We start from the raw sequence: 27,876 nt of genomic DNA, 5'->3' as shown, positions 1-27,876 counted from the left end.
GCTGCTGGGTGAGCCGCGCTGGGAGCACCTGCCCCAGGGAGGACCGCTGAAGCACCTCCGGGCCATCGTCATGACAACGGCTGGCTCCCCCCCCTGCCCCCCAACCCCCTGCCATTCCTCTCCCCGTGGGGCTGGGACACACCCGGGCCAACAGGCAGGTTTGCAAAGCCGTCAGCCCACCGCCCACAGCCAAGGGCCGCGCTGTGCGCCACTCCGTGCCTTATCATCCAGCTCAGTGGGCAGCTGTGTCAATGACCCTTGGGGACACTGAGGCAGGCCAGAGCATGCCCACAAGGCGATAACCACCAGGGCACAAACAGGGCACCGTAAGACAGCTGTGCCTTCCTCTGATGACACCGCAGCCGCAGAGGGAGAGGCAGCAGAGTGGGGGGAGCCATTCCCCAGCCCCTGTGTGAGGGGGGAGCAGGTGGGGGGGGAAGGTCACAAACAGAAAGAGGAGGTGGGAGGGCTGCAGCCTCTCTGTGCCCATGCAGCTCCCCACGCCCTGGGGGAAAATCTGCAGACCAGGAAGGCAGGAGCAGTGGAGGGCTGGCGGGTGGGCGGGTGAACCTGGGGAGAACTGGAAACAAAGGAAATGTTGCTCTAATGAGGCCCCTGGCTGTGCCGGCGCCAGCTGCCCAGGCCAGTGAGCACTGTGGCTCCTGGATTCACCCAGCTGGGCCTGGGGAACCCTCCCCCGTGGCGGGCCAGGGCCACCCCTGCTTGCTTTTCCAGTCTGACTGCAGGTGGGGCTGAGCCGCTTCTGGGCCCTACATCAGACCTCTACAACAGACAAGGGCATGCAGGAGCCAGCCAGGGAAGGCCATGTCCAGGCCTGGGATGGGGCCGTGGACAAAGTGACTGCCTGCAGCCCAGGGACTTGGCTCCGGGCCTTGCCCCTGACCCTGTCATCACCACTGTTAGGATCCAGCCTTCCCAGAGGGGGGCCATGGCGTCACCAACTCCTCAGTCCCCCATCTGTGCCGAGAGTGGGAGGCAGTGCAGCCCATGCCTCGGGCTCCCCCCGTCAAAGACCCCCACAGAACCCACTCACAGCGCTGCATGTGGGACACGTGGAATCCGCGGTCAGCCTGAAGCTATTCCTGCAAGGACTCCCGTGGGCTCTGGGCGAGTGGGACCCCAGGCCGTCCTCCCTTGCAAACGCGCCCCAGTGGCCCCGCGGCCGGCCTGCAGGGCCCCTGCCTCTGCCTGCCCCTGGGCTAACGGCTGCCTCTGTGGTCAGCTTCTCGCCACCCTGAGGGAGGCCGCTTCGTTGAGAACAGGGTCTCGCGTGGCTCACAGCTCCAGACGGGCGATGGCCTCGCAGCTGGCAGAGTCCCGAGGCAGCAGAGGGTGTCACGCGCAGGAGGTGCAGGCACCAGTCCCACCTGCAGCTCTGCGGTCCCTGCCCCTCCCGATGGAACCAGCAGGATCCAGTCACAGGGGCCCCACCCTGACGTCTGATCTCAGCCCCGCCAGGCCCCCCCTCCCCCCGGAAGCGTCCACCCTCCTCCCGCGTTCACAGAAGACTCTGGGGGCTGAACTCCTGCCTGAACGCGGGGGCAGACCAGCCTCTAACCCTAGCGGACTGCAGGAGCCGACCCTGGGGTGGGGGAGCACGAGACCCTGCTCTGGCCGATGAGATTCCAGCAGGTGTCCTGGAGGGAGACGGCCCTCATAGAATAAGATGGCAAAGGCTCCAACGAGAGCCCTGTGTGTGCCCACCGCTGTCTTTTCCCCTCCTGCCTGCAAGGCAGACACGATGTCTGGAGGTGCAGCAGCCATCCCGTGATGTGAAGACAAAGCCACTGGCCAGGAAGGCAGGTGAGTGTGGGTCCTCAAGGATGTGAGTGAGGAGCCACAGCTGTTCTGGGCAGCCAGCTTTGATTTGCTGCCCCAGGAGAGAAATTAACCCCGTTTTCTTTTTAGCTCATTGTTAGCTCATTCTTCCCTAATTTGCAGCCAACCTACACAAAACAGTAAGGGACAATAATGATTGCAACAAAATCATACTCACACCTCCTCCTTGCACATGCACACAGACACATGCACACCACACGGACACAGATAACTATTTTCAGTGTGCATTAAAGTTACTAAGTGAGATAAGTTATGTGAAACTGTTTTTAAATGTTAAAGTATTAACAAGACCCCATGGAAGACTGTTCTCTCCAGAAACCATCAAAACTTCCAAGAAAGGAACTATGCTCCAGGCCGGCGCCGCGGCTCACTAGGCTAATCCTTCGCCTTGCGGCGCTGGCACACCGGGTTCTAGTCCTGGTCGGGGTGCTGGATTCTGTCCCAGTTGCCCCTCTTCCAGGCCAGCTCTCTGCTGTGGCCAGGGAGTGCAGTGGAGGATGGCCCAAGTGCTTGGGCCCTGCACCCCATGGGAGACCAGGAGAAGTACCTGGCTCCTGCCATCGGATCAGCGCAGTGCACCGGCCGCAGCGCGCCGGCCGCGGCAGCCATTGGAGGGTGAACCAACGGCAAAAAGGAAGACCTTTCTCTCTGTCTCTCTCTCTCACTCTCCACTCTGTATGTCAAAAAAAAAAAAAAAAAAAAAAAAAAAAAAAAAAAAAAAAAAAAAAAAACTGTGCTCCCGAGTGCTTTGTGACAGATCCTAGCCTGTCTCGTGCACGGCTCCTTAACTCCTGGGCAGGAAAAGGCTTTGCAGGACGTCACTCGGTCACAGAACCCACAGGAGCCAACTGCAGGAGCAGGACAGTCAGCAGAGGGGTCAAGAGCAGAGCAGGAGGGGCACGAGGAAGGGAGACAGAGGGGACGCGGGACAGCCTGGTCAGCGACGGGAGCACGAGGGACCCTGGCCCAGCCGCCGCTTTGCTGGCTTCGGATGCTGAACCAGACGAAGCTGTCTACAGAGCCAGAAATAAATCCCACGTAGGCACAGCCCTTGCCTCCCCCGCCCCCTCTGCGTGTTCAGCCACCCTTGTCGCCTGGCTGGGCGGCACCCACATCACGGCCGCAGCCAGTCTGCCTCCTTCCTGTCTTGAGTTTGCGTTTGTGCAGGGAAAGTTTACAACGAGAGAATGACCCAAGTCACAGGTGCAGACCCTAAGCCAGGGGCCCCGTGTCTCTCTGCACGTGTGTTTTGGGGCCCGTGGAGGCTCCTCCCCACTGTGCTCGGTCTCACTTCACAGAATCGGTGCTCAGGGTCCGTTCGCGAAGATGTGCTAGGAGGCGTGGAATAGAGAAAAGGAGAGAGACGCCATCTGGGCCCATCCATCGCCAAAGCGACTCAGTTGATTGACGGCTGTTGACTGATTGATTGCTTCCTCCCCCATGTCTCGGCAATCCAGAGAGCAAACCTTGTCCCCATCAGCCCTGCGTGGGGAAGATGCCCCAACCAAGCGCAGCCCCAGGCAACACAGCAGGGAGCTGGCCACGTGGGAATCCACACGGAAGCCTGTTGTTCTCCAGGCCGAGCCCAGGCTGCCCCCTCAGCAGACAGCTCTGGTCAGGCCTCAGGACCCTGGGGGTCTCAGTGGGCGACTCCCAAGTCAGGACAGGGGGTGCTGCAAGGGGGATGCCAAGCAGTGACTCAGCGAGGGGCCCATGACTCAGCAGGAGACGGGGCCTGCCTGGGCGGGTGCGGGGAGGGCGCCTCCCCCAGTGCAAGCCCAGGAGGGCAGGGCCCGGCTGTTTCTAACCTGGCACCTTGGGACGCCCCTGCCTGACCATCCAAGGCCTTGGCTCCTGGTCGCTTGGCCCTCTCGAGCCTTCTCCAGCCCCACAGTTCATCTCGGACAAGCGAGCACAGCCGAGTGGTTCAGCCCCTGTGCTGCGGTTCTGGAACTGCAGAGTTCTGAAGCCCAGCACCGGGCGTGGACAGTGCTGAGACAGAGGGAACTTGGTGCAGCCCGGTGCTCGGGAGGCGTGCCTCGCTGGAGGTCCTCAGGCTCAGGCCAGGGGTTGGCTGAGCCGGGTGGGCCTGACTGCTCTCCCTGCTTCCTCCCGGCTCGCCACAAACCCCTTCCTCTGCCCCTGCTGTGCCACTGCCGTTGCCACCGTCACCAGAGGCCAGACTCACGAGGCCACTGACCTTAGACTTGGATCTCCAAAACCGCGAGCTTCATAAACCTCTTCTCTTCTTGAAGGTAGTTGCCTTGGGCATTTTGTTGTAGTAGCAAAAACAAAACACAAAAAACTAACACACCAGAAAGGTTGGGTTTCTATTCTGACAACCCTGATGACTTGCCATCACGTTCATTCTGCAAAATCCCTGAGGCAGGGACGGGCTGTGGATGGTCAGGGAGAGCTGGACCCGGAGCCCCCGGCAGCAGCCAGGGGAACACTGCACTCTGCCTCCACCCGAGGGGGGGTCCCAAGGCACGAGGGCTGTACAAAAGCTCGGACTAGAGCATACACCTGCACTTTCATCCTTTGTGTCTGGCAGGTGCTGACCCCAAGAAACAGCCCCTGGTACTGGCAGGGGTATTCTGGTATTCCTGAAGTGGCCAGCCAGAGCCCGCGGCTCATGCTTCCTGCAGAGCCCTGTACTTCCTCGCTCACAAGCAAGGCACCGAGCTCCACACGCAAGCGTCAGCTCCAGGGAGCAAGTTCAGTGCTCACGGGACTGTCCCCTGCAGGGCTTTGCTGAGCCCACGAGATGGCGAATGCTCCATGCGTCCCCACCCACGGCCCCCAGGGATGCCGCCGTGCCCATCTGCGTGTGGCTGGCTGCCTCCTTGTGCTCGGCCTGATCATCCCGCTCATTGCAGCCGGTCCTGCCCTCAGCAAATCCGCACTAATGAGGCATTGACTGACGAACGTGAGTGTCAACTCCCCCCACAAAGAGGCCCCACCTCCTCGGATGTGTGACTTCTGCCACTACCCAAGATGTCTCCGCCTTATCCCCAAGTGACAGGCTGGGTGTCTTGTTTGTCCCTTGTTGAGACATGCAAGTCTCTTCTTCCAAAAAGCTGAAGAGGGTCCTGTAGGGCAAGCGAGAAGATGAGCCTGGCTCCCATGTCTACTGCCCCCACAATCCAGTGTCTGCTCCAGGCCTGGGTCTCCACTCCTCCCCACCTCTGCTGGGTCACAGACACGGGGGGTGGGCAGTGGGCCTGGGAGATGGGATGCTGAGCTGGCCCCTCTGCAAGGCCAGACCTGCTCCAGGGCCGGGGTTCTGGGTCAGCCAGCTGCTCCCCAAAAGGTGTGTCTGCCCGAGACCTGTGAACGTGACCTTACTTAGAGAAGTGTCTTTGTAGATGTAAGTGGAAGCCTCGAGATGGGACCACCGTGGGTTTTCTGAGTGGGCTCGGAGTTCAGTGACAAGCGTCCTTACAAGAGACCCAGAGGGGAGGAGAGGGCCACGTGAGGACCGGGGCAGGGAGTGGCGCAATGCAGCCACAGGCCAGGGATGCAGGAGCCCCAGGACAGCAGGAGGTGGAGCCTACCCTCCCCTGGAGCCTGCAGACGAAGCCGACCCTGTCCACACCTGGATTCCCGACTTCCGGCCTCCGCAACTCAGTGCTTGTCTCAGCGGCCCCTGGAGACTCCCGCGCGGCGCCACGCGAGTCCTTCCCATTCCGAAGGTTCCTTCCGCAGAGGATGACCTCTGACCTCTGATGAGGGCGACGGGAACCCTCCCGGAAGTCAGAGCAGAAACTGGGTCATCAGATAGTCTCTTAAATTTACTTTCCACAGCTGCTCTGCAAAATGTTTTGCGGGAGGATGACATTGTACCTGCAAAGTATTTGAAGGGTCTTGGATGAAACAGAGCTACCAGGATTGAGGGCCGAGACATGGCATCTTTGAGGTCCTTTTTCTGCTGACCACAGTTAATATGACAAGTCAGGGACACGACAGGGACAGCATAATAGGAAAAGCGATGGAAGACAGCACATTAGGGTAAACTGAGAGAAATACACTGAGTGTGAGGGCAGAGCTCAGCCTTGTGCCGGTCGGTTAAGTGCTACTGAGGATGAAGCCACGAGGCTGGTTCCAAGGGGCCTCCCGACACAGGCAAATGACCCAGTGGCAAATCATGCATCCATCCGGCCTTCCACAATGAGGACAACCTTGGTGGCTCTGCCCATGGTTACTCTGGTGGTCCCATAAAGTGCCACACCTCTCAGATGCAGCTTGGTCATGGGCTAGCGCCGACCAACAGGACAGCAGCAAGTGAGAGGCAGGCAGGAGCCTGCTTACCACGCTTGCTTTTCCAGATAACGCGCTCCTGGGACTCTCCTCAGAACCCAACATTCTGGAGACTCCTGACCCGGCCACTGAGCAGGCGCACAAGCAGGGGAACCACCTTGCCGCCAGGGGAGCGTGCCTCTCGGAGGTGCCAGCCCCACGGTGGGAGTCCCAGGTGAGGCTGGAGGAGCACACGGCCCCACGCAGGCCAGACCACCCCAAGGGGTCACAAACAAACAGCGAGTGGTGTGTAAGCCACCGAGGCTGGCTTGTCTGCCGGGGAGACAGGGTGTGGCGCAGTGAGAGATAACAGAAGTAACCACTTTCTAACTTCTCTCCTGTGGCGGGGCTCAGCAGAGCGCCTCTCTGGCTACAGGCAGCTGTGGCCAGACCAGGCACTGAGGCCCCACTGTGCAGAATTCAGTCTCCCATGTGGCCAGCAGCAGGACGAGGGTGCACAGGGCAGCTCCTCACTTGGCCCTGCCCACACAGGCCAGCCAGACTGTGGGTGAGAGAAGCATCTTCTAGCTGAGCTTTATGCTGGGCCTCTTACAGCGGTTTTGTTTCTACTCTGATAGAAGAACTATTTGACTTGTAATTTTTTGTAAGTAATACAAGAACATGCATTTAAAATTCTTTAGGTGCCGGCACTGATGTACAGTGAGTTAAGTCACCATCTGCAGTGCCAGCATCCATACGGGCACCAGTTCAAGTCCCAGCTGCTCCAATTCTGATCCAGCTCCCTGCTAATGCACTTGGGAAGGCAGTGGAGGATGGCCCAAGTGCTTAGGCCCCTGCCCCTGTATGGGAGAACTGGATGAAGCTCCTGGCTCCTGGCTTCAGCCTGGCCCAGCCGTGGCCATTGCTGCCATCTGGGAAGTGAACCAGAGGATGGAAGATACATCTCTCTCTCTCTCTCTCTCTCCCCCTCCCTCCCTCTCAAGGAAATAAATAAAGCTTTAAAACAGATTTTTTTTTGTTAAAAAGGCAACGAAAACTAGAAGTACAATAAGCCAATGATGATGCCTGGTATATAATATTCTGTAGTTTATAGAGGCCTGGAACAACTGGTAAATAAATTCCTAACTAACTAACTAACTCATGATAAAGAGTCATTTTAAGGCCAAATAAAATGAGCACATGGCTGTGCCCTTTGTGGGCCAGCAACATTCTTCCCATAATAATAGGCAATAGTAAATGCATATTCAGATTTTCTGGAAACAGCTGGAACTTGGTCAGTGACTGTGCTGAGGCCCCGGACAGAAGAGGTGGACATGCCCACGAGCACGTTCCCCACCCGGGAGGACCTGGGTGAAGGCAAACGGGGTGGACCAGAAGCCCTGCAAACAGCCTGCCCTCACAGGCTCCAAACAGGCTGAGGACCGAGGACGAGGATGGGTGCGCAAGGCCATTCAGAACTTTGTTTCATCTGCACTGAAACCTGCAGGATGGTCTGGGAAGATCTTTTTAGAGTCAGTGTCAGTCAAGATTCCATCTGCTGAGCTCCCAGCCCCCAGAATTCCCGGTGACAGAGCAGAGCCGGGCCATTTGCTTAGTTTCATGAGCTCTGCCTGTGACACGGAGCCTGGGTGACATCAGGAACTTCCAGGTGGACACACTGGGAAGAAAGTGAAAGTGAGACTGCAACCTTCAACTTCTGTCTGGTCCCCAGATCACTTACGATCTTTCCCTCCATCACAACTAGATCGACGGAAGGCATCTCAAATACCCAGACTTCCTTGCTACGTAATTTGAGGCCAAATGCGTGCATCTGTTCGCTCCGTAACTGGCTAATCGCTGACATCCCCTGTTTTGTCTCAGGCAGAGTGGCAAGTGGAGGGTAGGGGCGTGAACAAGGCTGGTCAGGCCTGGCTCCTGGCCACCACAGTACTGGAGGCAAGACTTTTCCCCTGTAACTCTCGGTGCTTCACACTTAATGCCAAAGGCAAGATGGACAAAAGGACCAGTGCTGGTGCTCAGAGAAACCCCCTGTGCACCACAGCCTGAAAGACAGGGAGCAGGTAAGGAGGGGAGGTGTGAGCACAGATTTCTGGGAAGGAAGGCACCAGGTGGGCTGGGAGAATGGCTGGGACTGCCTAAAAGGGTGAGGAAATGGAGTAGTTAGGAGTGGCCGCAAGGGACAGGAGCAAGGACGGGGCAACTGGGAGGAGGGTGGGGCCGCATGCTCAGGGCAGCGGGGTGGGTAGACACAGGGGGTCGCTTGGCTGGGAAGGACAATGAGTCCAGCCACAGGCACGCTGTTCTGATGCTCCTGGGGGTGGCCACGTGGAAACAGGGAGCTGGGTTGTGCACATGGAAGGTCACGTAGGACTGTGTGGGTGGGGGTCAACAGATGAGCCTGCCCAGGCAGAGTGAGAACGGTCCTGGCCGCTCTGTGGGAGTGTGCTGTGCACTTGTCGAGCGAGGCAGGACCCACGCAGCTGCTCAGCTGGGAGGCGGCCCAGACTCAGTGTTTGCACAAGGAAGGTTGCCAGTGTCCTTCAGAGATGGCCTTGGAGAAACCTCCTCCAGGTAACAGCTTGGGGAACGGAGACCTGGACCTAATGTTACTGAACAAACTTTTTTTTTTTTTTTTTTTTTGACAGGCAGAGAGGACAGCAAGAGAGAGAGAGAGAAAGGTCTTCCCCTTGCCGTTGGTTCACCCTCCAATGACTTCTTTTTAGAGTAATGTTTCTTGGTCCTCTTTCATTATCAACACAGGCAGATCTGCATTCTCTTATTTTTAACCACTGCGTAGGAACTAGCGAATGAATGCACCATAATTTATCTAAGCACTGGCTGGAGCTTCAAGTTGCTGCCTTTCCTGTCTTTTCTCTTACTATACACAATGTAGCAATGAACTTACTATATACAATGTGGCAATGAACTTATTATATACAATGTGGCAATGAACGTATTACACAAAGGTGACAGTGAACGCAGCCCGGCTTCTACTGTGCACCTGGTTCTTATTTGTGAAGGCAGGCACCTCTGCTCAGGGAAGTAGCCCTTAGCCACCTGTGTACTAAGTATTCTCTTAGTTTCTCTTTCAAGTGGATGATTTTTTTAAACTCATATTGGTCCTTTTGTGCCCTTTTTTTTAAACACTTCTATAACCAAGTGTATCAGTCTTTTCCATTGGAATTTCTTGGGTTTGTGGCACAGCTAACAAGTTTAAAGAGTAGCACACCTGCAAGCGGACATGGGCTGTCCATCACAGGTCTCCCTTAGAAACAGCAGCTCTGACGACCACCACCCCCAGGACTCAGATTGCTGTCATCCTTATGTTTTTAATTAATTTTTATGGAATACAAATTTCATAAGTGCAACTTTAGGAATATAGTTATTCTTCCCTCCCACCCATAATCTCATCCCTCCCCCTCCTCCTGCTCCCCTTCCCAGTCCTATTCTCTGTTAAGATTCATTTTCAATTAACTTTGTACACAAAAGACCAACTCTTTACTAAGTAAAGATTTCAAAAATTTGCATACACAAAAAAAACTGCTTGAAAACAAGTTTTACTGTTTCTTGTTTTAAGATTTTATTTATTTATTTGAGAGGTAGAGTTACAGGCAGTGAGAGGGAGAAACAGAGAGAAAGGTCTTCCTTCCATTGGTTCAGTTCCCAAATGGCCACAACGGCGAGAGCTACGCTGATCCAAAGCCAGGAGACAGGTGCTTCTTCCCAGTCTCCCATGCGGGTGTAGGGGCCCAAAGACTTGGGCCATCTTCCACTGCCCTTCCAGGCCACAGCAGAGAGCTGGATTGGAAGAGGAGCAGCCAAGACTAGAACCAGCACCCTTAGATAAATTCCAGGGAGTGGGATGGCTGGGTCATATGGTAGGTCTATACTCAGATTTCTGAGATATCTCCAAACTGTCTTCCATAATGGCTTTACTAGCTTACATTCCCATCAGTAATGGATTAGGGTATCTTTTCCCCCACATCCTCACCAGCATTTGTTGTTTGTTGATTTCTGTATGAAAGCCATTCTAACTGGGGTGAGGTGAAACCTCATTGTGGTTTTGATTTGCATTTCCTGACAGCTAGTGATCCTGAGCATTTTTTCATGTGACTGTTGGCCATTTGGATTTTCTCCTTTGAAAAATGTCTGTTTAAGTCCTTTGCCCATTTCTTCACTGGATTATTTGTTTTGGTGTTGTGGAGTTTCTTGATCTCTTTATATATTCTGGTTAGTAATCCTTTATCAGTTGCATAGTTTGCAAATAATTTCTCCCATTCTGTGGGTTGCCTCTTCACTTTCCTGTTTCCTTTGCAGTACAGAAACTTTTCAATTTGATGTAATCCCAGTTGTTAAATTTGCCTTGACTGCCTGTGCTTCCGAGTTCTTTTCCAAGAAGTCTTTGCCTGTGCCTATATCTTGCAGGGTTTCTCCAATGTTCTCTAATAATTTGATGATGTCAGGTCATAGATTTAGGTCTTTAATCCATGTTGAGTGGATTTTTGTGTGAGGTGTAAGGTCAGGATCTTGCTCCATACTTCTGCATGTGGAAATCCAGTTTTCCCAGCACCATTTGTTGAAGACACTGTCCTTGCTCCAGGGATTGTTTTTAGCTCCTTGGTCAAATATAAGTTGGTTATAGATGCTTGTATTGATTTCTGGTGTTTCTTTTTTGTTCCACTGGTCTATCCATCTGTTTTTGTACCAGTACCAGGCTGTTTTGATTATAACTGCCTTGTAGTAAGTCTTGAAATCTGGTATTGTGATGCCTCCGGCTTTGTTTTTGTTGTACAAGATTGCTTTAGCTATTTGAAGTCTCCTGTGCCTCCATATGAATTTCAGCATCATTTTTTCCAGATCCGAGAAGAATGTCTTTGGTATTTTGATTGGTATCACATGGAATCTGTAAATTGCTTTTGGGAGAATGGACATTTTGGGGCCGGCACTGTAGCTCACTTAGCTAATCCTCTGCCTGTGGCGCCAGCACCCCAGGTGCTAGTCCCAGTTACTCCTCTTCCAGTCCAGCTCTCTGCTGTGGCCCAGGTGGGCAGTGGAGGATGGCCCAAGTGCTTGGGCCCTGCACCCACATGAGAGACCAGGAGGAAGTACCCGGCTCCTGGCTTCAGATCGGTGTAGTGCCAGCCGTAGCGGCCATTAGGGGAGTGAACCAACGGAAGGAAGACCTTTCTCTCTGTCTCTCTCTCACTGTCTATAAATCTCTGTCTTTCTCTCTCACTGTGTTACTCTGCCTGGCCAAAAAAAAAAAAAAAAAAAAAAAAAAGAAGAAGAAGAAAAATGGACATTGTGATAATATTGCTTCTTTCAATCCATGAACATGGAGGATTTTTCAATTTTTTGTATCTTCTATTTCTTTCTTTAATATTTTGTAATTCTAATCACAGAGATCTTTGACAACCTTGGTTAAATTTATTCCAAGGTATTTCATTTTTTTTTCTGCAACTATTGTGAATGGGATTATCTTAGAAGTTCAATCTCAGCCTTGACATTGTCTGTATATACAAAGGCTATTGATTTTTGTGCATTGATTTTATATCCTATTTTACCAAACTCTTCTATGAGTTCCAATAGTCTCTTGGTGGAGCCTTTTGGATCCCCTATATATAGAATCATGTCATCTGCAAATAGGGATAGTTTAACTTCCTCCTTCCCAATTTGTATCCCTTTGATTTCTTTTTCTTGCCTAATGGCTCTGGCTAAAATTTCCAGTACTATATTGAACAGCAGTGGTTACCGTGGGCATCCCTGTCTGGTACCAAATCTCACTGGGAATGCTTATAACTTTACCCCATTCAATAGGATGCTGGCTGTGGATTTGTCATAAATTGCCTTGATTGTGTTGAACGAATGTTCCTTCTACACCCAATTTTGCTTAGTTTTCATCATGAAGGGGTGTGGTATCTTGTCAAATGCTTTCTCTGCATCTATTGAAATAATCACATGGTTTTGTTTTTCAGTTTGTTAATATGATGTATTAAACTGATTGATCTGCAAATGTTGAACCATCCCTGCATACAAGGGATAAATCCCACCTGGTCCGGGTGAATGATCTTTCTGATGTGCCATTGGATTTGACTGGCTAGAATTTTGTTGAGGATTTCTGCGTCTATGTTCATCAGGGAAATTGGTCTGTAGTTCTCTTTCTCTGTTGCGTCTTTTCCAAATTTAGGAATTAAGGTGATGCTGGCTTCATAGCAAGAATTTGGGAGGATTCCCTCCCTTTCAATTGTTTTGGACAACTTGAGAAAATTGGAGTTAGTTCTTTAAATGTCTGGAGAATTCAGCAGTGAAGCCATCCGGTCCTGGCTTTTCTTTGTTGGGATGGTCTTTATTACTGACTCAATTTCCGACTCGGTTATGGGTCTGCTTAGGTTTTCTATGTCTTCATGGCTCAATTTAGGTAGGTTGCATGTGACCTGGAATCTATCCATATCTTCTAGGTTTCCCAGTTTGTTTGCATACAACTCTTTGTAGTAATTTCTGATGATTCTTTTTATTTCTGGGTGTTTGTTGTTACATTTCCTTTTTCATCTCTAATTTTATTGATTTGGTTCTCCTTTTTTTGGTTACTTGGGTCAATAGTGTGTCAATTTTATTTTTCAAAAAACAGCTATTCCTTTGGCTGATCTTTTGTATTTTTTATTCAATTTTGTTGATTTCTTCTCTAATTTTAATTATTTCTTTTCTCCTACAAATTTTGGGTTTGGTTTGCTGTTGTTTTTCTAGATCCTTGAGATGCATTGAGAGCTCATTTATTTGGTGCCTTTCCTATTTCTTAATGTAGGCACAAATTGCTATAAACTTTCTTCTTAACACTGCTTTTGCTCTATCCCATAAGTTTTGATATGTTATCTTGTTTCCAAAAAATTTTTTATTTCTCTTTTGATTTCTTCTATGACCCACTGTTCATTCAGGAGCATGCTGTTCAATCTCCATGTGTTTGCGTATGCTCTAGGGATTCCTGAGTTGCTGATTTCCAGCTTCATTCCATTGTGGTCCAAGAAGATGCACAGTATTTATATTTTTGAATTTTCTGAGATTTGCTTTATGGTCTAGTATGTGGTCAGTCCTAGAGAAAGTTCCATGCACTGGTGAGAAGAATGTGTGTTCTACAACTGTAGGATGGAAAGTTCTGTAGATATCTGTTAGAACCATTTGGTCCATAGTGTCAATAAACTCTGCTGTTTCCTTGCTGATTTTCTGTCTGGTTGGTCTGTCATTGCTGAAACCAGGGTATTGAGATCCCCCATTACCACTGTACTTGAGTCTATGTCTCCCTTTAGGTCCTTTGTCAGTTCTTTTAAATACCCAGGTGCCCTGTAGTTAGGCGCATTACGTTTATAATAGTTACACCTTCCTGTTGAATTGACCCCTAATCATTACATAGTGCCTTCTTTGTCTCTTTTAACAGTTTTTGTGTTAAAGTCTATTTTATCTGATATTAAGATGGCTACATCAGCTCTTTTTTGGTTTCTGTTGGCATGGAATATTTTTTTCCATCCTTTCACTTTCAGTCTGTGTGCATCTTTTTTTGGTGAGATGTGTTTCCTGTAGGCAGAAAATAGATGGGTTTTGTTTTTTAATCCATTCAGCCAGTCTGTCTTTGAAGGTTTAAGGTCGAGGCCATTTACATGCAAGGTGACTATTGATAAGCAACGACTTTGCACTGCCATTTTTCCAAAAATATTCCTATTTTTTACTTTGAATTTCCTTTAAATTTTGGGAGGTGTTCCTCCTTTACCTTCTTTTGTAGTGATGACAATGTTTCTGTATTTCTTTGTGCAGCACATCCTTAAGTATCTTTTGTAGGGCTGGACAGGTGGTGACAAATGTTTTCAATTCCTGTTTGTTATGGAAGATCTTCATTTCACCTTCATTCATAAATGAGAGCTTTGCAGGGTATAATATTCTGGGTTGACAGTTTTTTTCTCTTCAGACTTTGACTGTATCTCACCATTCTTTCCTAGACTATAGGGTTTCTGATGAGAAATCTGCTGTGAGTCTAATCAGAGATGCTCTGAAAGTAATCTGGCATTTCTCTTGTGCACACCTTAGAATCTTTTCTTTGACTTTGGTGAGTTTGATTACAATGTGTCATGGTGAAGACCTTTTCTGGTCATGTCTATTAGTTCTGTGTGCTTCCTGTACTTGGATGTCCCTTTCTTTCTCCAAATTAGGGAAGTTTTCTGTTGTTATTTCACTAGTAAGGCCTTCTAATCCTCTCTTTCCACGCCTTCAGGAACTCCTAGAACCCGTATGTTGGGTCGTTTAATGGTATCCTGTAGATTCCCAACAGTGTTTATGGTTTTCTAATTTCTTCTTGTGTTTGGTCTGACTGTATACTTTCCTGTGCTTTGTCTTCTAAGTCAGATATTCTTTCTTTTGCTTTACCAGTGCTGTTGTTAAGGCTCTCCACTGCATTTTTTATTTGTTCTATTTAATTCTTAATTTCATTTTGATTTCTCTTTAAGATCTCAATTTCGTGGGAGAGATTTTCTTTCATGTCCTGTACAGATTTCAGTAGTTAGTGCATTTGCTTCTGATTACTTCCATGTAATCTTATGATCAATTTTTGAATTCCACCTCTTGCATTTCTTCAGTCTCATCATCTTCACAATCTAGTATTTAAGTGTTGTGTTCTTTTGGGGACATCATGTTGTTTTTCTTACTCTTGTTTCTTAAATTAGTGCATTGATTATTCAGCATTTGTGGAGATACTCGTTGGTTTCTTTGTTTTTTTGCTGTGGTGGCTTTTATCTTTGTGCTATGCCTCTGTAGATAAGTGGAGTGAATGTCTAGAGGCATGAGGTGGGTGTGGGCATGGAGCTCTGTTCAGTTCTCCAGGGTGAAGGGCATGTCTAAGGTGACACACTCAGTTTTGGCACAAGTCTTTTTTCTTTTTAATCAGAAGGGAGGTTTATTCTGCTCAGCTGAGCTCCTCTCCTCCAAGGAGACCAGTTCCTGAGCACTAACCGCAGTGGGTATAACAGTCGTCCACTCTGCCCCAAGGACCACACAAAGGGTCTGTGCAGTCTTCAGTGTAAGCTCAGATTCCCAACAATGTCCCTCTCCAGGTAGCCAGGATGCCCTGAGCATGTGGAGTGGTGACTGCCCAGAGTTCCAACCACACCATGAGTCCTCCCACCAGCCCCTCAGTTCTCCCCACCAGAGTCAGTAGTCCCCATTCAGCTGGTTGCTTGACGCAGACACGAGCTGGCTCAGAATTTTATTTTTTTTATTTATTTATTTATTTGACAGGCAGAGTGGACAGTGAGAGAAACAGAAAGATCTTCCTTTACCGTTGCTTCACCCTCCAATGGCCACTGCAGGTGGCACGCTGTGGCCATCGCACTGTGCTGATCCGAAGCCAGGAGCCACGTGCTTCTCCTGGTCTCCCATGCAGGTGCAGGGCCCAAGCACTTGGGCCGTCCTCCACTGCACTCCCTGGCCACAGCAGAGAGCTGGCCTGGAAGAGGGGCAACCGGACTAGAACCCCGTGTGCCAGCGCTGCAAGGCAGAGGATTAGCCTATTGAGCTGCGGCGCCAGCCTGGTTCAGATGTTACATCGCCCAAAGTGGCACCTGCTCTATCAGCTTGTTACAGGACACTGCTGTAAGGGGATCAGGGTGAAACATGTCCCTCTCTTTGTCTCCTCTAGTTTGGCAGGTACACTATCCTCTATGGGGCTCCAAGCCAGGTCCCCTCCGGGCTCTTCCTCAGCTTCATCACCGGTGGCTTAGGCTGCTGCAGTCTGGTCTCACCTCACTCTCCAATGCTGGTGTGGAGGCCCTCGCCTGCTGGGGTCCTGAGTTCTGGGCATCCGCACCCTCCCTGTAGGTCCACCATGTCCCTCTAATTTGCATAGTTCCCTCTGCTGTTTTCTCCCTAACTCTTTCCTGAGACTGCACTCTCTCCACTTTTTTAAAACTATCTTCTAGACTAGAGCAGTGAGCTCCCTCCCTAATCCACCATCTTGAAACTCTCTCCAGGTGTCATCCTAAAGAGACAACAGGGAGGACACAGCACAGAGCTGGCTACCTGTAGACCTCAGAAGAAACCAACTCTGAAACTACCTTCCCCTGGACTTCCAGCCGCCACAACCATGAGCAAGTAAGTCTGCTGCATGAACTACCCACTCTGTGACACCTGTCACAGCAGCTTCAGACCAAAGCAGGCCCAGAATCGCTGGGAGGCAGCATTTAATAGGGCAGATTCCCAGCCTCTGACTCGGAGGTTCTGCATGGGCACCTGCCCATAAGGAGCCAGCCCCGGGCATCATGACGCAGGGGACTGCAGGTCAGCCCTGGGATGCACTGTGCCGGCACCAGCTTGGGCTCAGGAGCAACGCGGCTCTCAAGTTCCCCCAGCCCTGCTCAATCAGGAGCTACAGCTGAGCAGAACCCGCTGTCCACCCCAACCTGTAAGCTCACCCCACAGTAAGGCTGAGTTCTTCAGCATTTGTTACAGCCTCTACAAAGAAGTTAGAGGAAAAACCAGAACGTCGCAATGTGCTTTAACCTCTTCTTCTTAAATGCCTGGAAAAGAAATTGTGCTATGAATATTTTTTAAAAATTTATTTATTTCTGGAAGGCAGAGTTAAAGAGAGAGAAAGGCAGATAGAGAGGTCTTCCATCCTCTGGTTCACCCCCCAAATGGCCGCAATGGCCAGAGCTGTGTTGATCTGAAGCCAGGAGCCAGGAGCTTCTTCTGGGTCTCCCACATGGGTGCAGGGGTCCAAGGACCTGGGCCATCTTCTACTGCTTTCCCAGGTCACAGCAGAGAGCTGGATTGGAAGTGGAGCAGCCGGGACTCAAACCAGTGCCCATATGGGATGCCGGCGCTTCAGGCAGCAGCTTTACCTGCTTCGCCACAGCGCTGGCCCTGCCTATGAATCTTACTAACACTCTGTAAAGGTAGTAATCGACTGTGTTTATAGGATACACTCTACTTTCCTGTAAAAATGCTATACAAATGATTATACAGAATAAGGCAAGTAAATACTTCAGGACTTTATTATATGATAATCTCATTGAAATCAAGAAAACATGGCTGCAGTTAACACAGTCTTTATGCACCACCTTTGAAAAAGTAAACTACAAAGCCGACTGAAGTACTTCCCACAGTAAGCCCACTTTTTATTTTGTTTTCAATTTTTTCTTTTCTTCTTTTCTTCGTCTGGTTTCCTGACACCATCACAGAACGGAACGGGAAGTCCACAGAGAGAACAGCATCAAGTGGAAGCTTTGATTTTCCAGTCCTAGCAACTGCAGGGCGCCCCTTCCCGTGCCCTGCATGTGCACAGAGAACGAGAGGTCGCGCCCCGCGAGCAGGAGCCACCAGGCTGAGGGCTGCAGAGGCAGCTGGGGCTCAGTCCCTGCCCTCCTCTAGCCCCACCATCCCACAAAGGCAAACGGCAGGGACGGAGAGGCCAGGGGCAGGGCTGGGGCCCAGGCCCCGGTCGCAGCCACGGCTGGTCCACAGGCACGGCGATTCCGAGGTCTCGGAGGGATGCGCCCCAAGGGCACGAGGCACTTAGGAGGGGGGGTGATCCTCCCCCCGGATGCTTCGATACTTGGCCATGTCCTCCGGAAATACTTTAGAAAGCTCTTGAATCAACAGGCTTTTGAATTTCTATGAAGAAAAATACACACTGTCAAAATATCTTCGCTTAGGACTCCTCATCCGAGTTACAGAGCAGTGCACCCCTCCTCCCCAAGGAGCCCGCCCACTCAACAAGACCCCCTACAAGAACGGAAGCCAGGCTCCTTCCACTGGAGCTGAGGTTCCTGGCTGCCTGCTCACCTCGCCTCGCCTCGCCTCGCCTCCCACAAACGCTAACCGAGGTGAGCCCAGCCCAAGATCACACGCAATCGTGTTCAGGGCACGTGGGCAGCTATCTGAAACAGGAACACGCGTGTGAAAACGGCTTCTTTCCTCTTGGCCCAAGTGAGAAGCAGCAAGGACCTCTTGCAGAGAGCCAGCCACACAGAGGGAAATGACCTTTGTGGGCAGCATGCACAACAGGACTTAGCCACTATTAACGCAAGCACCACGAGCTCACTGTGCCACAGCACTCCCTGGAAAGCTTTCTCTACTCCCAATGCCAGAGCTCCTACCCTGCTCGACCCCAGCTCAACACCTGCCAGCACCACAAACCTTGTTTCTCATGCGCCATCCCATAAACACACAGTACAGATGGAGACATGGAAACGTGCAACATTGCAAAGGGGCTCCTCCCTCCAACGCGACACAGATACTTAGGTTCAACTGCCTGGCCCACCAGGCAAACGTCAGCCACAGACTGCGGCGTGGGACCTTCCCAGACCTCTGATGTGCACACCACTGCCTGCCGGGGGGCCCTGCGCTTGGCGAAACCTGGTGGGACTGAAGCCATGCGCCTCGTGGAGCGACCACTGTGCTCATGGACAAAGGTGGTTTCTGCTGGACACAGCTCACTCGTCTTCCTCGGCCACACTGAAACCATCAACAGCTTCACAACGGGTGCCGCTGAAAAGCTCTCGGACACCCTGAAGGTGACGCTGAGTTCGACAACTGCTCAATCCCAAAGTGAACAAGGAGAGATGAAGCCACAGGTGCCACACGGCCGACCTGGACAAAGCATCCTATGCAGGGCCTGCCAGCTGGCACCTACAGGACGGCCGGGCGGGGCCCTGGGAAGCCCTGCCACTGTGCAGGCCCTGCCTACACAGCAGACAACACTGAGCACACCTGTCTGTGCCAGCCTGGCCTGGGGACGTGAGCCGCTGGACACCAGCAGAACACCCAAGGTCCTGCTGATCCAGAAATAGGTGGCCACGGGGAAGATAGGACAGATAAAGAAAGGAAAACGGGGAGTCTGACCAGCACTGCCCAGCGAAGCAGCAGCAAAGGCTGGTCAGAGGCCTTTCACCCGAGGGTAAGACCAGCGGAGCCTAGGAGACAGCACACTGTGAGCCTAGGAGACAGCACACTGTGGCCTGGCTGGGCAAGTGGAGAGCTCTGGGCGGGAGAGCAGGCGAGCCCCCTGCTGCAGGCTGAGGTGCAAGTCAGCATGGCGACGGGCCATGCAGATGGAAACAAAGCGAGAAAGCAGCAACCTGAGCCTCACGCGGGTCAAGTTTAGAAGGTGACGTCTTTCACACACAGAGTTCCTCAAGTCTCCTGAAGACCAAAATGGAGGAAGCTGTCTGGAGACAGGACAAGGGAGCGGGCAGGTCAGATGCGAGGGACGGACAATGGAGAAAGGCAAGAAAATAAGCCTTCCAGAACCATCTAATCAAGTAACCATGATTACAGAAAAGCTTTCAACCACAGGAATCAATAAAGAAATACAATAGAAACTACCAGTACACCCAATGCCAACCTGAGACGTCAAATAAACGGAAACAGCCAACGGACACTAAGTCACACAAATTAACCTGGATCTCCTTAAAAGCGAGGCTACCGTTGGTCGTGCTTCTGATGCTACCACACGGCTGACAACTGAGCTTCATTAATCAGCCAGGACAATTCAGGACTCTCGAGCATGGGGTGTCATAAAGAAGGCGATGTCCGCCCAAGCGTGGGAAAGGACAAAGTCATTTGGCACAGCTGCCGAGCGTCTCTTCAATGCGAGTCTTACCTTCATCGTGTCAATCTTGCCTTTAACTTGTTCATTTTTGGCTAGAGCCCTTTCCAAGCACTCTTTGGTGTAGAGCTGGGGGTTTCGACCTTGATCTATGTATCTGGAAACATGAAATATCTCAATTAACACTCTCCTGGCTGACACCTCCTCTCACAGTTTTCTGGAAACAACAGCAAAAAAACACGAAATACTCATAGGCTAGCTACCTATAACCTCACATGGGCCCACTCTGGTGAAACTGAGTGCAAGAACCAGGAAAATTAAGAGCCCTCAGGGTCGGCGCTGTGGTGCGATAGGCTAAGCCTCCACAGGCAGCACCGGAATCCCAAATGGGCACCGGTTCGTGACCCAGCTGCTCCTCTCCCCATCCAGTTCTCTGCTTAAGGCCTGGGAAAGCAGTGGAAAATGGCCCAAGTGCTTGGGCCCCTGCACCCAACTGGGAGACCGGGAAGAAGCTCCTGGCTTCTGTTCGGCTCAGCTCTGGCCATTGCGGACATTTGGGGAATGAACCAGCAGATGGAAAACCTTTCTCTCTGTCTATCTCTCTGTCTGTAACTGTATCTCTTAAACAAATAAATAAACAGAGCCCTCATTTAGAGGCTGGCATTGTGGTACAGCAAGTTAAGCTGCAGCCTGCCATGCTGACATCCCATATGAGCATGGGTTCAAGTCCCAGCTGCTCCATTTCCAATCCAGCTCTCTGCTACTGTGCCAGGGAAAGCAGAGGATAATGGTCCAAGTACTTAGGTCCCTGCCACCCACGTGGGAGGGAGTTCCAGGCTCCTGGCTTTGACCCAGCCCAGGCCACCACAGCCACTTGGGTAGTGAACCAGCGATGAAGGATCTCTCTCTCTCTCTCTCTCCCTTTCTACTTTTTAAAGATTTTTAAAGATTTATTTATTTACTTATTCATTGGAAAGTCAGAGTTACAAAGAGAGGGAGAAACAGAGAGGTCTTCCATCCACTGGTTCACTCCCCAAATGGCCACAATGGTCAGGGCTGGGCTAGACTGAAGACAGGAGCCAGGAGTTTCATCTGGGTCTCCCACATGGGTGCAGGGGCTCAAGCACTTGGGCCATCCTCCACTGCTTTCCCAGAAACATGAGCAGGGAGCTGGATTGGAAGTGGAGCAGCCAGGACTCAAACCAGTGCCCACACACAATGCCAGTGCTGCAGACAGTGGCTTACCCTGCTGCACCACAGCAATGGCCCCTAAACAAAGCCCTCATTTAAGTACAGACCATCTAACCTCACGTTCTCCTGACGGCTTGCTTCACAAGCCGTTCCATTCCACGTGTGTTGGCATTTGTATCAGTCAACACGCCCTCACGCTACTGCTTTCTGATGCTCTCATACCCTGTAAGGGAAGGCAGCTCTCAACCAACAGAGAAACTAAACGCGGGCCACGTTCGGGGCCTCCACAGTCCGCACCCTGAGCCTGGGTGACACGGGAGGGCCCGGGGAGGACGTGGCTTCCCCTCCAGGGACCCCATCGCCTCGGAACCCTTGGTGCAGGAGCTTCCTGGGCTGCAGAGGGGAAAGCGCAGAGGAACCACAGGCAGACTTGGCCCAGCCCCCGGGGGCCCAGCACTGTTTCACAAGACAGTCCACTGCTTTAGAAGAGAGGTGCGAGGCTCAACACCACTCTACCCAGTCTAGCTGCGTGACCGCAGGACAACGCTCTCCAACTGTGTTTAACAAGGACACAGCTGCTTCCTGAAATGTTCAACACTTCTGCCCAAAACAGGCGCATTATCCTCAAGATTTCATAAAACACACTGCCTAGAGCAATAAAATAACTTTGTGTTACCAAAGGTAGGCCACTTGCCCACTCTGTACCCTACAGAAAACTAAAATTATGACTGAGCTAGAACTCAACTATTCATTATAAAAAAAAAATGTTAAACCACAAAGCAAAAAAAAAAAATCATTTCATGTTACATATTCTGTTAGATGACTGTAAATTGTATGAAAATTTGACAAAGAGCAAAATAAATACATCAAAAATTCAACAAATGCTATTTTATTCTGATGTTTTTGAAATGACATGATGAAAGAAGCAAAATGACAGTTAATTTTTGTCCATTTCTTGAGAAAAAAGCTGACAGGCTCAGAGGCCAGGGTTAATCCTCTGATCACCAAGGACCGGGCTCCTCAAAGGCGCAGAGCGAAATCCCCGGGGCAGGGCACTAGGGTGTGGCTCTACAGTGTCTGGGAAAGCTCCTGCCAACAGGGCCCCGGGGGCCCGGAGAGCCGTCCACACTGCGCACTGACCCCTCCACTGCGCACTGACCCCTCCACTGCGCACTGACCCCTCCACACTGCGCACTGACCCCTCCACTGCACACTGACCCCTCCACTGCACACTGACCCCTCCACACTGCGCACTGACCCCTCCACTGCACACTGACCCCTCCACACTGCACACTGACCCCTCCACTGCGCACTGACCCCTCCACTGCGCACTGACCCCTCCACTGCACACTGACCCCTCCACACTGCGCACTGACCCCTCCACACTGCGCACTGACCCCTCCACTGCACACTGACCCCTCCACTGCACACTGACCCCTCCACTGCGCACTGACCCCTCCACTGCACACTGACCCCTCCACTGCGCACTGACCCCTCCACTGCACACTGACCCCTCCACTGCGCACTGACCCCTCCACTGCGCACTGACCCCTCCACACTGCGCACTGACCCGGGTCTGCAGCGGAATCCAGCCGCGCCTGTGGGGACCGCGCGTGCACCCATCTGTCCCTTCGCCCACCCCCTCCTGTCCCTAAGCAATCCCTCCCCCGCCCCCGCCCCCTCCCAGGCCTCAGGGGTCCCGGCACCCGCCGCCCGGGAGATCAGGAGCGACACTTACTCGAAGACTTCCAGAGGCACGGTGATGTCGTGCAGCTGCTGCCTGCACTTGTCGATATCCTGTAAGCCAGTGACAATGAAATTCCTAGGGCCGGGCGGAAACGGGGGCTTCAGGCGCGCGCCCCACCCACGGCGGGCCCCTCGCTCAGCCCCGGCCGGCTGCGGGGCCCCACACCCTCCCCCGCCCACACCCGCCATGTGCGGCCCCCGGGGGGCACCGACCACCCCGAGACTCTGAGCTTCGTCTCACGCCCCTGCCTCGGGCGCGCCCGGAGCTGCAGGCCGCGGCCCAGCCGGCCTGGCGTCGCTCGCTCCCGCCGCAGCCTCGCCGGGCGCCCGGCTGGCCCCACGGCGCTGCAGCGGCCATCACCGCAGGGCGCCGCCTCCCCGCCACCCCAGCCCGGGTCCCCCGCCACCCCAGCCCGGGTCCCCGGCGCGGGCCGGCGCGGCAGGTGTCTCCGCGCGCACGGCCACGGCTCCGGCCAGGTGGCCCAGCCGGCGCGCAGGCGGCCCGGGCCGGCCTCCCCGCGCCCCGGGCGCTGCTCACAGCTTCTGGTTGAGCCCGGCCTGGCTGCTTGGCTGGAAGTCGCTGACGATGATGCCGAGCTGCCGGATGTTCTCCACGAACTTCTCCAAGTGCTCCTCCAGGTGATCAAACTTCTCCGCCATCGCCCCGGCCCGACCGCCACTCCGCGCCCTCGGCCGGCACCGCCCCGCAGCGCCCGGCTCGCCCACTTCCTGCTTCCGCCCGAGTCCCCGCCACTTCCGTTTCCTCCGCGTCGAACGCGCGGCTTTCGGGGGCGGGGCCTGAGTGCTGGGGCGGGGCCGGCCGCCGTGGGCGGGGCAGGCCCGCCTAGATGGGGCGGGGCCTCGGGCGTAGGCGGGGCGGCCCGCTTGGTGCCTGGACTGCAGGTGCAGGCTGCGCCTCGCGTCCTGTGGGCTGTGTGGAGCCTGGAAGTGGGAAGCCGGCTTGGGCAGCCTAAATGAAGGCTTCAGTTCAAAAAGTAGTCAGTGGATAAGTAAGTGATCAAGAAATCGCATGCCCCAGAAATGTCCAGAAAGGAGTGAGGCGGAGAAAGAGGGTGAAAGCGAACACGGTGCCATTCGTTCTCCGGCTGCACTGGGAGCTGGGAAGATGAACCAGAGAGAAGGCTGGGGATTGAAAGAGGAATCCGGCAGACGCGCCCGCCCGGGGCAAGCCCCCTGCGTTGGCAGCCAGGGCGGGACAACAGTGAGGTTGCAATGAATCCTGGGACGCCCAAAATCCAGCCTGAGAAACACCAGGACAGAATGAATCCCAGACTTGGAGGAAACTAACCAGGGGGGGCTAGAGAGAGGCGTGAGCCCCGGAAGCTCCCGACGCTCCTTTCTGTAAATCACTGAGGAAGGGATTCAAACCGCACCAGAAGCTTCCAGAGGCCAGAGAAATAGGAAACAGCCCAGCTCGCTGCGAAAGGGGAGCGTAACTTGGATGTGAACAGACAAGGCCAGTGCAGGAGAAAATATAGGTCGCCGTCCCTCATGAGAATAGATGCAAAGATCCTAAATAAGATATTAGCAGATGGGGGTGGGTGTCAAGGCACCGTGGGTTATATGCTGCTTGGGATACCTGCAGCCAATATAGGAGTGCTGGTTCGATTCCCGGCTCCTCCACTTCTGACCCAGCTGCCTGCTAATGCATCCCGGGAGGCGGCAGGTGCTGGCTAACGTGCCCGGGCCCTTGCTACCCATGTGGGAGACCTGGGTGGAGTTCTGGGCTCCTGGATTCAGCTGTGAGGACGTCTGGGGGAAGGGCTCCGTCTGTCTGTCTTGGAGTGGGTTCTGCTGCCTCCTTTCACCCGGCATAGGCTCCAATTCTCAGAACGGGTTACACTGAGATCTTCTGCACTGCTGTGCCCGTCCCCCGGGTTGTCCCCTCCTGGGTCTTGGCTCCCTGCGTTCGTCGAGGTGGGCCCCTTGTGTCGGCTCCGTAAGGATGCTGTGATGGGGCCACAAACCCAGAGGCTGGCCCAGCACACGTACGACCTCAGGGTGCCTCACCCTGGAAGGCCAAGGTCGGGTGTCAGCTGTTGGGGTGTGGGCTGACCTCTTCTGCTCCAGGGCCCCCCTGGCTCCGGTGCTGCCTGAGACCCTGGTGTTTCCTGGTTTGCAGAAGCATCGCTCGGTCTCCACCTGCCTCTTCGCGTGGCTTTCTCCCTGGATTCATGTCTGTGTGCAGATTTCCCTTTTTATAAGCTCCGACTCATGCTGGGTTAGGGTTATTTTGGCTGGGTTACCTCCAAGAAGACCCTGTCTCCAAATAGGGTGGTGGGGTTTGGGGCTCCAACACGGCTCCACCGGTAGCTCCCAGCTCAGGAGCGCTGGCACTTGGCACACGCGCTGTGGCCACAAAACCAGGTCGTGATGAGTGTAAGTATGGGACGAGTCCCTACGCCCTCGTGATTTGAGGTTAATCAGCTCCAATCATCATTTCCATCAACTTCCCCCTCTATTGTCATCAGCCAGAGTGAGAAGAGAAATAGAAGGTCCCAAAGCCTTTTATTCTTTTTAAGATTTATTTATTTGAAAGGTAGACTTACAGACGAAGAGTGAGAAGCAAAGATCTTCCATTCTATGGTTCACTCCCTAAATGACTGGGACTGGGCCAGGCCAAAGCCAGGATCCCAGAACTCCTTCCAGGTCTTCCATGTGGGTGCAGGGGCCCAAGCACTTGGGCCACCTTCTGCTGCTCTCTCAGGTGCATTAGCAGGGAGCTGGACTGGAAGTGGAGCAGCCAGGACTCCAGGCGCCACTATGGGACACTGGTGTCTCAGGCGGTGGCTTAACCTGCTGTGCCACAGTGTTGTCACCAGGGAAGTCCGACTTTCAAAGCCATCGCCAGTGGAGCCACTGAGGTCCCCTGGGCACACAAGGCTTTCCAACCACTTATAAAGCACTCGTCTCCCAGTTATCCAAAACCACGGCTCCGCGGACTATTGTCCTCTCCTGAAACCAAAGCATTTCAAACCCACTTAAACCAGTGTTGAAATTCTCTGTCCACCCTCAAACAGCTAAGTGGTGCTACTTTTTCCTTTAGTTAGCATCCTAAACGCTGTCGGCTGGATTGGAGAAACACTCGACAATTTAAGCACTCCAGGGCTGGAATGTAAATGAAATTAAGCTGGAAAATCCCAGCAGGTCAGAAGGCATTGCTGCTAGGAAGCCGGGGGCAGCAGGCCGGCAGAGCAGGCTGACCGTGTGCCGGTCACCTTGTCTCCCCTGCGGCACTGGGACATTGCCGCCCTTGTAACGCTCGTGACCTTGGACTCCAGGCTGTTTCCCTGTTTTTCTTCATTTTCATTCCCATCATTATTGCTCTGTCAGCACCCAGAGCCCTTCATGATGCATTTGAAACATGTTTTTGCCATCCAGTCTAATTTATTCTAAGAATCAGATTCAGCTTAAGTCTCAAAAAAATGCAGCCACCCTCAGAGAGGGCGGAACAGCTGCTTTCTGCTTTTCACTTTGTTTATTTTCAGCACATTAGCGGTTCCCGCCGAGAGGAAGATCTGCAGCTCTGTCGCCTAGAGGGGATGGTGGTGGTGAGGAGGAGGAGGAGGACGATACTGACATTTTTCTGAGCGTATTATATAGATTACCTCATTGACTATAACCCTAAGAGGAAGCCGCTATACTTTCTACCACATATGGTCAAATGTAAGCCAAAACTGTTTCCCTAAAGAGAGGAGCGGGAGGCAGGATCACTCCTGCTCGTAGAGAATGCTGACACTGGTTTTCCTCAAGAGCCACACTGTCCCAGGGATGTCCTACGTTAGCTTCCCTGGAGGGGTCTTCAGCCTAGTAGCTAAGACACCCCGCGTTCCTGACCAGAGTGCTCGGGTCTGACTCTCAGCCCTGACTCCCAACACCAGCTTCCTGCTAATGTGGACCCTGGGAGGCAGCCTTACGTCTCAGGTGACGGGGTTGGTGCCATGCACCTGGGAGACACGGGTTGAGTTCTGGTCCTGGCTTCAGATACTACACTTGATACTACACTTGATCTTAGCCAAAAGGCCGAGAAGCAATGGTGCCTGTCTTCAGGCATTCGGCAAGTGAACCAGCAGGTGGAAGTGTGCTTCTGTCTCTCTCTCCTTGTCTCCCTCTCTCTAATAGAAATGAGGTTTCCCATCCATTCTGTTACACTGACATATAAAAGCACATGACTTGTGCAACAGAAAATAAATTATGTTTATTATTATATTATAAAATTATTATAATTATAAAATTATTATGTTGTTATAAGAACAAGCATTGAGAAACAGCGACATTTCTATTTCCTCTTACACATGTAACAGCTGTAACTGTACATGGAGTTCTGTGTAACGTGCCTGTGTGATCAAGATTTCAAGTGCAAACAGATGAGATTACCTTACTGCCTGCATAGCGGCACATGAACCAATCACATGCAGCTGACTTTTGCTATCAAGTTTTGTTTAAAATCTGCCACAAGTTCAAAAGACAAAGCAGACTAGCCTTACAGAAACAGGGGTGAGATGAGACCGTGAACTCCTTGCAAGCTATGTGCACAGAGAAGTACAATCAACTTTTTCAGACTTCATAACCATTTTCGCCTTGCTGGTTCCTCCAGCTCACTCGTTAAGTCCTGGTATCTCACAGCCCGTTAAGTCCTGGTATCTCACAGCCCGTTGTACAGTCAATGACGTTCAGCTGAAACTGAGATTGTGTTCAGAACCCCCGAGGGAAACGAGCCGTGCCCGAGTGTGCTCTCCTCATTGTGATGATTCACAAAACAAAGTCTTGCCTTGCAGAAAACCGCGGAGCGTGTGGGTCTGAACACCTGCTCTGGTGGTGATCAGGAAGACAGATAACCAGGAAGCCATCCAGCAAGGAGCATCTGAAATAAGCAGAGAGAAAGCAACTTGTGCCAGAAAACTAAATGAGAATGTGCTGAAACTGTTCAGCCTGGAATCTCACAGGGACCGTGATCCAGGTCTACGCTGCCCTGAGCAAAGACGTGGCTATTAACGTCCAGGTCATGGGAACTTGGTTAATTTCCTTCGCATTCTAGAAGGGGCTGTGGTTGTGTTTGTCCACGACCCAGGAGCAGCAGATCTCAAAATGGGATTAAATGTGCAAGGCCTTTTGGGAGAAATACATCTGAGAGAAGACATGGAGGGAGCCAGAAGAGGCTGGAAGAGGCATGGGACAAAGACGCAGATCTCACCCCAAGGGAAGGCGAGAGA

The 27,876-nt window shown here is 52.4% G+C and overlaps 1 protein-coding gene and 1 pseudogene across 3 annotated transcripts; both read right to left on the bottom strand.

Annotated features, from left to right (window-relative positions):
- Positions 1–17,129: 17,129 nt before the first annotated feature.
- On the bottom strand, positions 17,130–23,343 carry MED10 (mediator complex subunit 10). 3 transcript variants are annotated; one of them, XM_089313307.1, is made up of 5 exons: positions 23,181–23,343; positions 22,635–22,718; positions 19,760–19,862; positions 19,236–19,325; positions 17,941–18,035 (listed from the first exon to the last, which is right to left on the bottom strand). In XM_089313307.1, exons 1-4 carry the CDS (start codon positions 23,300–23,302, stop codon positions 19,275–19,277), a joined length of 360 nt encoding a protein of 119 aa, XP_089169433.1. In that variant the 5' UTR covers positions 23,303–23,343; the 3' UTR covers positions 17,941–18,035; positions 19,236–19,274. The 3 variants fall into 3 exon arrangements, with proteins under 3 accessions (XP_051709365.1, XP_089169433.1, XP_089169432.1); XM_051853405.3 differs by lacking the exons at positions 17,941–18,035; positions 19,236–19,325 and adding an exon at positions 17,130–17,769; XM_089313306.1 differs by having other exon boundaries at positions 17,941–19,325.
- Positions 23,344–26,623: 3,280 nt separating this feature from the next.
- Positions 26,624–26,698, bottom strand: LOC138845269 (U2 spliceosomal RNA; annotated as a pseudogene).
- Positions 26,699–27,876: the final 1,178 nt, after the last annotated feature.

This window comes from Oryctolagus cuniculus, chromosome 14 (assembly GCF_051225735.1).
Source record: "Oryctolagus cuniculus isolate XC-2025 breed Fujian yellow rabbit chromosome 14, ASM5122573v1, whole genome shotgun sequence".
In the NCBI taxonomy this organism is placed as follows: Eukaryota; Metazoa; Chordata; class Mammalia; order Lagomorpha; family Leporidae; genus Oryctolagus; species Oryctolagus cuniculus.
Note: the sequence above shows the minus strand (reverse complement) of the source record. Positions and strands in the feature narration are given on the sequence as shown.

Coding starts and splice junctions, on each gene's coding strand:
- MED10 (XM_051853405.3), bottom strand. CDS start 23,302: ATGGCGGAGAAGTTTGATCACCTGGAGGAGCACTTGGAGAAGTTCGTG. Junction 22,719..23,180: donor GCCGGGCTCAACCAGAAGCT/GTGAGCAGCGCC, acceptor GCCCGGCCCTAG/GAATTTCATTGTCACTGGCT. Junction 17,770..19,759: donor GCAAGATTGACACGATGAAG/GTAAGACTCGCA, acceptor TTTTCTTCATAG/AAATTCAAAAGCCTGTTGAT.